At 42.8% G+C, this 13316-nt stretch overlaps 1 protein-coding gene across 1 annotated transcript; it reads right to left on the bottom strand.

Moving 5' to 3' along the window:
• Positions 1–3878: 3878 nt before the first annotated feature.
• Positions 3879–12239, bottom strand: VN2R615 (vomeronasal 2 receptor 615). Its single transcript, NM_001099569.1, is given in 5 exon segments — positions 3879–4786; positions 7874–7997; positions 8262–8489; positions 9405–10229; positions 11973–12239. Coding segments are annotated over 5 exon segments (2145 nt in total). The 5' UTR covers positions 12033–12239.
• Positions 12240–13316: the final 1077 nt, after the last annotated feature.

Genomic DNA, 13316 nt, shown 5'->3' with positions numbered 1-13316 from the left:
CAGGAGATAGGTTGAAAGGGGAAAAGAAGTCTGGAGATCAAAAGAGATGAGTCTCAGCTAAGGTGGTAGTTGTGTGTGTAGAAAGAGAGAGATCTTGTTAGGTAGAAATGATCAACTGTAGCATATATTTGGAAATGTGAAATGACAGAAAATAAGGATTCTATGAATATAATGCTCAGATTATGAATCTGGGAGATTGGAAGAATGGTGGTGCCTTGGAAATAAAAAGGGAAGTGTGAAAGAGGGGGTAGGTTTGGAGGAATGATAATGAGTTCTGTTTTAGATATGTTGAGTTTGAGATGTCTCTAACACATCCAATTTGAAATGTCCAATAAACAATTGGTAATATAAGACTGAAGTGCAGGGTGGAAGCTGGGGCTACATAAATGGCTATGGTACTCATTGGTAAAGAGATCATAATTAAACCCATGGAGTTGACAAGGTCATCAAGAGAGAAATATCTAGAGAAAAGGGTCCAAGGAGGTTGAAGACAAAAGAAAATTCAGAAAGAAAGGACTCACAGTTACAGGGTGAAATGGAGATGCTGCTGCAATGAAGTTGAGAAGGAGCATTGAGATAGGTCAGAGGAGAAACAGGAAAATGTAATGACATAACACCACAGAGAGGAGGAGAGGGAATCCAGGTGGAGAGGGAAGTCAGTTGTATTATTAAGTACTTTGAACATGTCTTCTGATCTAATCAACGTCAAATAATTTATGTTTTATTTAGCTACTTCCTAGATTTCTTATGAAAAATATTAAAGAAAAAGACCCCGTAAAGACCATAAGATAATTTTTTTTTCTTTTTGCTTCTTTTCTATACTAGGTATGAAGCACTTTGTGAACCATGAAGCATTATAGCACCATCAGCTTATGTCATAAGCACCTTTTTTAGACTCCTATGCCTCATGGTATTTTGGAACTGAGCCCAAGTGCTTGAAGGCTATGCCTTCACATACCTATGAAGGTATATGCCTATACCAGAATTAACAGCAGTTATGGGACTTAGAAAGGCTTAAAAAAAAAAAGACCAACAATGTAGAAAGTAATAGGTTTTTTATTTTTATGGATTTGTTCATGAATATCCGAGACTATGGAGTTCATTACATGCTCTCTTCTTATAGGGTCATAGTTTTAGAACTAGAAGGGACTTCAGATGACATTTAGTCCAAATATCCTTTTGCTATGTAAAAATGGAGATTTCTACATACCAGACATGTCAGAGGTGGGCTTTGAACCTATGTTCATTGACTCTGGAGTTAGGACTCTTCCTTTTGTACCATTTACCATGATTACTGTTTGTCTCTTCTGCTGTTCACCTTCTTTGTTGTCCATACTATTTTTTTTCTTGGTGTGTCTTGGTGTATACATATGTACAGTTTTTGCTTTCTTTCAGTTTTTGTTTTTAAATCCTCATGGCCAGATTTTCTTTTTTCTTTTTCTTTTTTTTATCATTAGGCAAAACACTTCCATATTGGTCATTGTTGTAAGCGTTAACTCACATATAACCAAATCCCCAAAATAAAACCTTAACTACACTGATGTGAAAGACAACTCCAACAATTCTTTCTCTGGAGGTGGAGAGCATTCCCTATCATAGGTCCTTCAGGATTATCCCAGATCAGTGCATTGCTGAGAGTAGCCAAGTTTTGTAATAAGTAATAATAAGGGACTATATTGATTAGTAATTGAAAGAGGTTTTGGGGTTTCCCTATCACTAGGATGAGTCTTAGATTGGAGAATGGTGGAATATAGTTCAATTGGAGAAATGACTGATAGGTCTGAAAGATTAGTCATTATCATCAACAGAGCAAGTCAGAGAGAGATATATCTGGACTTTTGTCCTTCTTTCTTCAGTCTCCAAAAATCAAGAGACCACCTCCTTTCTGTCTTCAAGGTTAAAGACACAAACCTTCAGTTGGTCTATTCCTTTCCTCCCAACTGCTTCTCCCAGTAACATTCCAAATCAGAATATTTCTCATTTGACTGACAGGTCATCACTTTCAGCTGCTCCTGTCTTTCTGCATGCTTCCCATTTCTCTCTCTTCCACAGTTTTCACAGATAATCATTGTCCACTATTGCTGTTACTACGTACAATGTTTGCCTGGTTCTGCTTATTTCACTATGCATCAGTTCTCACAGATCTTTTCAGACTTTTTGGAAATCATCTTGCTTATCATTTTTTATAGCACAATAGTATTCCATTACCAACATATACCACAATTTGCCCAGCTATTCCCCTATTGATGGACATCCCCTCAATTTCCAATTATTTACTTCCATAAAAAGAGGTTCTCTAAATTTTTTTTGTACAAGTAGGTCCTTTCCTCTTTTTTATTATCTCTTTGGGATACAGACCTAGTAGTGGTATTACCAGACCAAAGTTTTATAGCCCTTTGGGTATACTTCCATATTGCCCTCCAGAATGCTTGGATCAGTTCAGAACTCCACCAACTGTGTATTAATGTCATAGTCTTAATTTTTTTGTCATAGTCTTAATTTTAAAACATCAAGCAGATAAAATTTGTACTGACCTTTTTTAGATTCATTTCACAGTTCATCATTCTGCTATTCTAAATTGTCATCCAAAAAAGTCAGTTCCATTCTCAGATGCTGTCTGCTGAAACAATTAGTTAAATCTCAGATCTCTCCTTTCCTTAAGCCCTATCTTCATTCAATAGTAGCAACTAGAAGAGCACTGGTGTGCTGCTGTTCAACTTTTTATCTCAGAAATTATCATCCCTATTAATGTGTCCTTCTGGTAATTTAATTTATCCTCACATGAATCATCAGGATTGGGTAATGGCCACTGGATTTGAGGGTTCTCTGTCATGAATTGGTTCCATTCTCCAAGAAAGCAGCAGGGTCTACAGATAGATGCCTTTGGAAGGTCATTTATTCAATTCTTTTTCTTCTTTATGAGTTAGACAGTGGTACAATAAAATAAATTTGGAACTACATGAATGATTGGGCTCAAAAAGTAGTCATTAATGGTTCCATGTTGGATTCTAATCTTGGGTAATTGTTCAGGTATCTTTACTTGCCTTTGTAGAGCTTTTATCAGTGGATCAGTTAATAGAGTAGATGATATGTTTATCAAACCTGTAGCTGTCACAAAGGTAATAATTAAAAGAAAAAAAGATCTGAAAGCAAATCTTCCCTGTCTCAGGACCAACACTCTATCTATTGAAATACCTAAGCTCAGGCTATGTAGTAGAAGTTGGGAAATATTTGGATTAATCAGAGTTCAAATCTTGATTCTGTCATTCATTTATCATCTGTGTAACTTTGAAAAAGTTACTTAGCCTTTCTGGACCTCAGTTTCTTCATCTGTAAAACGAATCAGTCAAACTAGGTAATCTCCAACTGTAAATCCAGGGTCCCACAACTGTGCAACATTGCATAGGAGAGTTGCAAACAGTAGATCTTGTGTACACTAAATTGCCTTTGTGCCACCCTTTCTTGAAGGCAGACTATAATCCTTTTTTTTTTTTTAAACCCTTACCTTCTGTCTTGGAATCAATACTGTGTATTGGTTCCAAGGTAGAAGAGTGGTAAGGGTTAGGCAAGGGGGGGTGGAGTGATTTGCCCAGGGTCACACAGCTAGGATGTGTCTGAGGCCAGATTTGAACCCAGGACCTCCTGTCTCTAGGCTTGGCTCTCAATCCACTTAGTTACCCAGCTGCCCCCAAGACCATGATCATTTGCCAGGGGATACTGCTATGCTACATGAGCAATGTTGTTACCTACCACACTTTACTCAAAAGGGTGACATTGGTCCTTTTGAAATATCAGAATTTATCCTTGATAGCTTGGAGAAGAGATACAAATTGGTGAGGCCCTCTGTGATGGACACATCAGAAGGGATGATGCTGGTTTCATCTCTTGAAATGAGACTTGCCCATCATTTGGTCCTTTGTATTCTTGTCGGGCTGGAGGAGGATAATATAGCACTTAGGGAAGAATAAACAACACATCAGACCTGCTCCAGATGCCAAGATAGCAAAAATCTCCACAGCCACAGTGTCCTTGCCCTGAGCACTCAGGTGTGCTGGGATGAAGGAGATCCAAACACAAGAGAAGACCAACATGCTGAGAGTGATGTGCTTGGCTTCATTGAAGGTGTCAGGCAATTGACGGGCTAGAAAAGCCACCACCAGACTGACCAGAGCTAGGAAGCCCAAGTAGCCCAGCATAGCATAGAAGAGCTCTGAGGAGCCTGCACTACAAAGCATGGTGACCTTGGGTCCGGCCTCTGTAGAATTCATGGGCACTGGAGGCCAGCCAGTGACCCAAAATCCACACAGAGTAACTTGGACCAATGAGAAGCCAATAGGGATGGCATTGGGAAGACTTAGTCCTCCCCACCTCCTGAGTCTGGCATCTGGTCTGGTGGCCCTGAAGGCAGACACAACAATGATAGTCTTGGCAAGGGTAGAAGACACACAGACTGTGAAGATAATCCCAAAAGTTGCCTGGCGCAGGGCACATGTCAGAGGTACTGGGAAACCAATGAACATGAATGGGCAGAGGAAACACAGTGCCAAAGAGCAGAGAAGGAGGTAACTCAATCTGACATTGTTGGCTCTCACTATGGGGGTGTGGTGATGCCATATGAAGATGCCAAGGATGGTCAGGGCAAGGCAAAAGAAGAGAGTTGTGCAAATGGCTAATGCCATGCCCAGGGGCTCATTGTAGGAAAGGAAGTCAAGAACCTTGGGGATGCACTGATTCTTCTCATTGTTTGGCCACTGGTCCTCTGGGCACTTCAGGCAACTGGCACTGTCTGAAATGAATAAGAGGAGTCTAGTGATGAGTTAGATAACAGAAGTAGAGGAGAGAAAATTTTCACACTGGGAGAATTTCCCCTAGTTATGTGGCGAACCTGCCCTTGCTCTTGGCACTATACTACTATTAAATCAGCCTACATTCCTATTTTAACTCTTACTGTGTTTATAGTCCACTCTAACTTCTGGGTATTTTCTTCATGAACTGCTTTCTCATCATGTCTCCTCCTTCCTGTACTAGTACAGGTGATTTTTTTGAACCCAAGATCAAGACTTTACATTTATTTAGCTCTATACTATTTCCTTTTATAGGATCATAGACCTAGTGCTGGAAGGGACCTCAGAAATCATCTAGTCCAGCCTCCCAGTTTTTACAGATAGGAAACAAAGCCTCAAAGAGATGAAGACTTGTTCAAGGTCTCATGAGAAGGAAGTATCAAGATGGGATTTGAACTCGGATCATCTGACATTCATTCCTTTCTGTGGTTCCACACTGCCCCTTGTTAGTTTATGCCTACAAACTGTGAGATATTTGGTGATTAGTCAGAGAAAGGAATGTGGGAGCATAGAATATTTCCCCCCAGGGGAGAACGTTCTCTGTCAGTAAAGAGGTCATTTTTGAATGCTTTTTTTTGAGGAGTAAGTGTGTGAATGATACATTCTCCCATTATTAGGATGTGTCCTGGTTTCTAGTGGCCAAATTCTGGACAACCTTGCTGCCACCACATTCAGAAAAGTTACGGATGCAAAATTCTTTAATATCTAGGACTGTCAATTAGATCTCAGTTTGTCCTTATAGAAAGTTACCATCCAAAGGGTATGGGATGCAATTCTAGCTCTTCTAGTGATCACCTGTATGGCTGTCTCTTCTCTGAGCCTTAGTTTCCTTTTCTGTAAAATGAAGGAGTTAGGCTACATGACCTCCATTATTCTGTCCAGCTTCCCAGTCTAGTTTCTAAAGGATTAGCCTTGTTCGGCAGAACTAGGAACAATGAGAAAAGTTAGGAAGATGTAGTTTTGGGCTTGGTGTCACCAGAAAGGCTTCCTAACAATGAAAGGGGTCCAAAACTAAGAGGAGAGTTTATCCTCTCCAGATGTCTTTGAGCAAAGGCTGACCACCCATCACTAGTTGCTGGGTTGGGATCTGCATAATGGAAGAGAACTCCCAAATCCGGATGATCTTAGACCTAGTTTTGCATTTTAATACCATTTCTGACCTAATTTGTTTTTTTATAAGAGTTACCAGCTGCTTTCTACTAAGCCTTCAGTACCCCATAGGTATTGCCATCTGATCTGCCAAGGTGACCTAAGCCAATCTTGTCCTTGCCATCTGCCCTGCCACTCCCCCCTTAAGTCTTCCATAGGTTTCCACCTACATTGTGGCTGGTCTCTCTTATGTGTTGTCTCCCTCAGTTAGCATGTGGTCTCCTTGAGGGCAGGGTTACTTGATTTTCTTCTGTGTATCTCTAGTGCTTAGCACAGTGCTTGGCATGTAGTAGGGATTGAATAAATTCTTTTTCATTCTCTCATTCACTCATTTATTCTTTCTGCTCTGGAAGGAATATCCCAAGTTCCCTCAAATGGTCCTCACACATGTATAATAAATATTCCTTTTCTCCATCTTCACTGTGGCATTAGCAATGTAGCAATGGTCCAATCTGCACCAGGTCTGGAATCCCTGATAACTGCTTAGTTATTTTATCCCTGTTTGAAGTCTTTCAGAGAAGGGGAGTCTGCCGTCTCCTGAGGCAGCCTATTCCATTTTGGGATCTCACTAATCTTTCTTTTGAAATCTTTCTTTTCAATATTTTCTACCCATCATTCCTAGTTCTGCCCTTTGGGACCAAGCAGAACAAGGCTGATCCCTGGGCTTCCTGACAGCTCTTTTAATAGTTAAAGGCAGCTCTAGTGGACTCCCCCTATATCTCCTGTCTTTCTGGCTAAATAACCCTAGTTTGTATAACTGACCCTCCTATGGTGTATTCTTCCATCCTTTGCAACTCTGGTGACCTTCCTCAGGGGATGCTAGAGCTTGTCAAAGTCTTTCCTAAAATGTGTTATCCGGAGCTTAACCCAATCTTGTGGCCAGCATTGTGGGTGGTGGGGCAATGTGCCTTCTTTGCTCTGTACACTGGGACAACAATAACAGCTTATGTTTTGTAACCTTTAAAGGCAGCGAAGTGCCTTGGTGGATAGAATGTCAGATCTGGAGTCAGGAAGGCACATCGTCATGAGTTCAAAACTTACTAGACACGTACTAGCTATGTGACCCTGGGCAAGCTACTCAACCCTGTTTGCCTCAGTTTCCTCATCTGTAAAATGAACTGGAGAAGGAAATGGAAAACCATTTCAGTATCCTTGCCAAGACAACCCCAAAGAATAGAACACAATTGAAAAATGACTAAACAAAACCAAGAAAATTGACAAAGGAGCGTCTTTAGAATAACTCCGCAAGGTAGATAAGAAAAGTATTATTTTTCTCCTTTTTTTATAGGTGAGGAAAGTAGCATGCAGGGGACATGTGATTCCTCCTAGGTCTCCTACGTCCTCTAGGTCACCCAGCTAGTAGTTTTCAGTAGAATTTAGAACCCTCTGCCAAGTGTATTTTCTTATCTTCTCATTTTAATTATATATGTATCTGTATTACTATTGTTCTTAAAAAATTTTTTTTTAAACCCTTACCTTCCATCTTGGAATCAATACTGTGTATTGGCTCCAAGGCAGAAGAGTAGTAAGGGCTAGGCAATGGGGGTCAAGTGACTTGCCCAGGGTCACACAGCTGGGAAGTGTCTGAGGCCAGATTTGAACCCAGGACCTCCTGTCTCTAGATCTGGCTCTCAATCCACTGAGCTACCCAGCTGCCCCCTCTATTGCTGTTTCTTGTAACATTTCTGTCCCTTCTTAATGCTTCCCTCATTCCCCAATAAAATTCTCTTTTCTAACCTAGTAAGCACTTAAGAGTGCTCATTCATTCTTTCATTCTCGTTTCCAAGTCTACTTAGCTAAGCACTTGACTGAATCCACTCTAATGTCTGCTCCTAGTCAACATGATGACCAAGAGGGCAACATCATTCTGGGATTCTTACCTAGCGTGTTGCTAATTTCTCCTCTGGGACAAGGAAGACACTCAAAACAACAGCTTGGTTTTCCCTGGACATTTGACTTCCGAGTCCCCACCGGACATTTCTCACTGCAGACTGAGAGAGGGACCTGCTCAGAGGGCAAAGAGAGGAGAGAGTGCTGTGGGTGAGGTTTGGTGGAGGAATAGGAGCGCTTCTTGGTCTTTATCAGGAATCGGCTTTTTAGAGAGAGCTGGTCCTCAAGTCTGCACGTTTCTGGTTTCTCACTTATTTGGGGAAATTGCAATGAATCACAGGTGGATTTGGGTTGGGACAACAGGACCCATACCTACTTTTTCTTCTGGCAAGTTGGCATTGTTTTTGGTTTGGGGGCGTGGATTTGTCCAGTTCTCACCTTTCCGGAACCCTCTGCCCAGATGATAGCACTGCTGTTCAGGACTAGCTCTTTCCCCAGGGGCTCCCTGAAGTCCACGTGGCCCGCTTTGGTGGTTTGCCAAGTGTGGTCAGGAGCAATATAGATGCTTACAACATCAAACACCGCTGGGACCTCTCCATCCTGAGAAAAGAAGATCTCTTCCTGGGCTTGGGTAGTGAAGTGGACATTTCTTAAATACTGCAGGACCTGAAGCAAGAGCACACATAGGAGGCTAAAAGAAGGTCAAGTCTTTTAAGATGATTCTTTTTATTCTACACTCCCAGAGGTTTTCTCTAGACCTGGAAGATCAGCTCTACCAAATATACTCAGAAATTCTGATAGAAATGCTGTATCTGTTCATAGCCTGAGAAATAGCTCTCTGATCCCCTGCCCCTATTCTGTTCCCATTCTTCAAGTATGTTGAGGATTACAGAAAGGAAAGAAGAAAAAAAAGAAAAGGAAAGAAAGAAGGAAACAAGGGTTTATTAAGTACCTCTCTGTCTCTCGTTCTCTTTCTCTCTCTCTCCATCTCTTTCCCTATCTAACTTCCTCTCCCTCTTCCTCCCCCTCCTCTCATCTCTCTCTCTTTCTGTCTCTGTCTCTCTTAAATATTCTTACCTTCCTTCTTAGAATCAGTACTGTGTATTGGTTCCAAGGCAGAAGAGTGCTAAGTGCTAGGCAATAGGGGTTAAGTGACTTGCCCAGGCAGTGTCCAAGGTCAGATTTGAACCAGGTCCTCTTGACTCCAGGCTTGAGTCTCAATCTACTGAACCACCTACCTTCCCCCATTCCCAGGCTCTCCTTTGCCATTTTCCTCCTGTTCATGACTTCCCTTATGTGGAGATCCAACCTACTGGTTGGTAATTTATTTATTTATTTAATTTAAATTTAATTTTTTTTCTTTTGTTACAGTACTCACTTTATTTCCCTCCCTTCCCTCCATCCACCCTTCCCACAGCCAACACCCAATTTCTTTGGGTATTACTTGTGTCTTTGATCAGAATCTATTTCAATGATGTTGTTTGCACTAGGATGTTCATTTAGAGTCTATATCCCCAATCATATCCCTTCGACCAATGCAGAGCTGAACATTTTGATAGGGATTCCTGGCATTTTTCTCACCTGCCATGGTCTGGCCTCTCCTGCCTTGGCACAGGTACCACTAGGAAATATACCCTCTGCAGGGTGGTTGGCCCTCAGGTTCTGGTAGGCCACCAGGAAGGCTTTGGCTGCCAGGTAGACTTGGTATGTAGCAGTCAAGTCATCCAGTTTCAGGGCAGATAGATGGGTAGATGTCAGGAGCTCCAGCCCGGTGCAGTTCTGGGCAATGTATCCTGCTTGAGCGCCCACCGGTTTTAGCCCAGGCCAGGTGCAGCCCAACAGTTCTTGCCAGAACAACTTTAATAAATGGTTTCCTGGGTACTTTGCTGGGTGCAGAGTGGACAAGAAGTGCTCGAGGCCAGGCACCGGCCCTGAGTGTATCCCCAGAGACAGACTCCCATTAAGCATCTCCCTGGCTTCCCTGCTCAGTATTGAAGGGTTCAAAAGGAACGAAGTAGACAGAAACCATATCCTGTTGGTAACATTCTTCTCCTGAAGGGCCTTGGCGAGGACAATAAAGTGGACGTGGTAACAATCACAGACAATCACCTTGGCAGTGGAAGTCTGGATGGCATCGGCCACATCGCCCACGTTGGTGACATGGCCATCGATCCTCTTTGAGAAGCTTACACAACCTTCATTTCTTCCTACCTCCTTCCGGAATTCCCGGTCCAACCATTCAAAGGCACCACTGTCTGAGCCAACCAGGCCCACCCAGGTCCAGTTGAAGAAGACAAGTATTTTGGCTATGGCCTGAGGTTGGTGGGCTCTGCTGGGAACTGTGCGAAGGAAGGAAGGGAACCGGCGATGGTCAGAAAATTGGGGATGTTGAGATCCAGGACTTATCTGAGGGAAGAAAAAGGGCCAAATGTTCCTGGCCAGAAAATCCAGCTTTTGACATGACATTTTTGGGGTCCTTTTAGCAGCTGTGTGGGACCAAACCTTGTTCTAAACTTCTCAGTCAAGCTGCCCTGACCTGTTAAGATGATGTGTTCTTTCCCAGAGTTCCATCTCATGGCTGAAAGAGGACTTTACCCTCTCTGAGAAATCTGTTGTTTCCTCCTTAATTCTACTGCTTCAGAAGGATTCATTTCAAGGCTTGCATTGCCTTAAGAAGAAGAGCCTGGCACGAGAGTAGGACTATCCTAGCATCTGTGATTTAGAGTCAGGAGGGACCTTAATTTTAATTTAGAAGTCAAATCTCCCCATTTTACAGATAAAGAACTGAGGCCCAGAGAGACTGTGCCCTGACCAAGGAGAAGGGAAGGGAATGAACATTTATTTAAATGGTGCCTACTATGTGCAAGCCCTTTTTTCAAACGTGATTTCATTTGATCCTCACAACAATCCAGTTAGGTGGTGTTATTTCCCCCATTTTACCGTTGTGGGAACTGAGGTGGATAGCAGTTAAGTGACTTGCACAGGGTCACATAGTAGGTGTCTGAGACCAGGTTTGTACTCAGGTCCAGTTCTCTATCTACTGTGTCACCAGTTGCCTCTACAGTCACATAAGTCATATACTGTGGACAAATACTCAAATCTTTGAAATAACTTTTTGCATTTTCATGGTTGGCAAAAGTGGTCTTGCCACTCTTTAAAAAAAAATTCTTCCCTTCTGTCTTAGAATGGATACTAAATATTGATTCCAAAGCACAAAAGCAGCAAGGACTAGGGAGTAGGAGTTGTCCTATCCTGCAGGAAGAGCCTTCCCGGCTATTGCTAAGTAAACCTTTGGTTGGCTGTTCAATGGATCACGAGTGTCTCAGTTTGTTCCAGTTTGGGTCACAAGCTTCCGGGAAACTGGCCTGAATCAAAACTGACCCATGACAGTAAGGATGGTGAGACGTGAAGGGTCCCCTTCACTTCTCCCCTGCTGCTGAGACCACCCCAAATTTTGTCAATGGCAATTTCTTCCTTTGGATGTGTGTGTGATTTCTTCTTTTCTTTATTTCCTAAAACTCTCCCCTTCTGTCTTAGAATCCATTTCAAGTATTGGTTCTAATTCAGAAGAGTGGTAAAGGTTAGGCAATGGGGTTAAATGATTTGCTCAGGGTCCTAGAGTCAGGAACTGTCTGAGGCTGGATTTGAACTCTGGTCTTCCCTAATGCTCTATCCACTGTGCTACCTAGATGCTCCTGTTTCTTTTTTTCCAAATGCAAATACCAATGGGAAGGATAGCTACACATTTGAGCTCTTGATGGATGAGGCACTGGATTTGGAGATAGAAGACCTGTGTTCAAATTCTGTGTCAAAGACTTACTAGCTGTGTGATTTTGGGCAAGTCACTTAGCTTCTCACAGCCTGAGCCAGAGTCTCCCAGACTCTCTAAACTCTCAGTATCTTTTTCATCTGTAAAATGGGAATAATAATATTTGTACTATTTAGCTTACTGGCTCAAGGAGAGAGACTTTATGATCCTCAAGTTGGTTAATGATTATCGTTTAAGCAATTCCATCATCAGTGCCTCAGTGTGCACACCCAGAGGGACACAGAACCGAGCTGCGTCTGATGTGCATTTCCATGGTAAGAAGGATGCTGATCACTGAAGGGGGTCTCCTGTCACTTTTCTGCTTTGGACAAATTACTCACCTGAGGGACTTTGTAGACAGAGAGCAGCTCTGCCATGGGTTCTGACTCCGGAGAAGTCATTCCCCCAATGACTCCCAGGAGTCGGCTCTTGCGGTGGCAATCAAAATTAGGTATAGGAATGAGCTGTCCGGACAGGAGGGCTAGGGTGCTCCCCAGAGCCTTGGTGCCAGAGACACAGGAGTCATAGAGATGGAGTCCCACTGTTTCATTTGGCAGGAAGATGGGGTCTCTGTTAACTTCTTCTAGGGCAAAGAGGATGCCCAGGGCATTCAGGAAAAAACGAGTCTTGAATCTTAGGGAAGAAAGAAATCAAGTTAGGGTCATAGCTGTGGTAGCCTTGGATGTCTTAGTCCTCAAAAGTCCCAGGAAGAACTGTCTCTACTTCTTAGTGACTTAGGGAAAGTTGTCTCCCTCTGAAAGTGAGGGTTGGATCACCAGATTATCACCTAGGAGACTGCTTTGAGTTTTATTTTTTCAGTCTTCCTGCCTGGTCCCTGAGGGAAGAACTAGGACCAGATGGATTGGGGAGGTGGATTTTAGCTCAACGGAGGAAGAGCTGCCTGCAAATTGCAACTGGCTGTCTTGGGAGGTAGTGATTGCCTCATCCATCACTGGAAATGGTCAAGCGGACCATGAATGACCATCATGTAAAATAAAAAATTGATATCCAAAATACTCCAAGTATTAACTTTAATAATGTTTATTGATAATAACTTGAAGCAAAAAGGAAAATAAAAGGCTAGAGAAAAAGAGAGAGCTCACCCGGCCCCACACACATGCAGGAAGAGAGAGAGAGCTAGGGCACAGTTACAGAACTGTATATGCACATAACAAACACAAACATGGGAATAAAGAGGAGAGGGATGCTGGGAGAAGCAGTTCAAGGCTACAAAGTTTTCTGATTCCACAATCGCCAATGTCATAGGAGAGATTCCTGAATTGGATGGGGCATGGGGACAGGAGTGGGCAAGACAGCCCATGAGAGACTTCCAACTCTAAGATGACATTATTATGACATTAGGTCACCTTCCCCTCATTCGATGATCTCTGACACGAGGTATCAGGGCAAGGTTTCCTTCCTGTAAATCTCTGATATGGAGTAGTGTACAAAGCTTGGCCACTGTCAGACTTCATCTCCAGCAGTATGACCACATAACATTCGCCTCTCACTATTCTTGCCCCCCCAAAGTCTCACAAATGAACTATACCCACATCGCTACCCCAGATGTCCTACAGGAGCCCCAAGTTCTGCCCACCGAGTCTGGGGAAGCCTTGAAGGATTTCACTGTGGCAAAGGAGGGCACAGGAGGGAGGGCAGCTGGCTCAGTGCCTCCAGGTCTGCTC

The sequence above is a fragment of the Monodelphis domestica genome, chromosome 6, assembly GCF_027887165.1.
Source record: "Monodelphis domestica isolate mMonDom1 chromosome 6, mMonDom1.pri, whole genome shotgun sequence".
Taxonomy (NCBI): domain Eukaryota; kingdom Metazoa; phylum Chordata; class Mammalia; order Didelphimorphia; family Didelphidae; genus Monodelphis; species Monodelphis domestica.
This window is presented reverse-complemented; position numbering and strand designations above follow the sequence as displayed.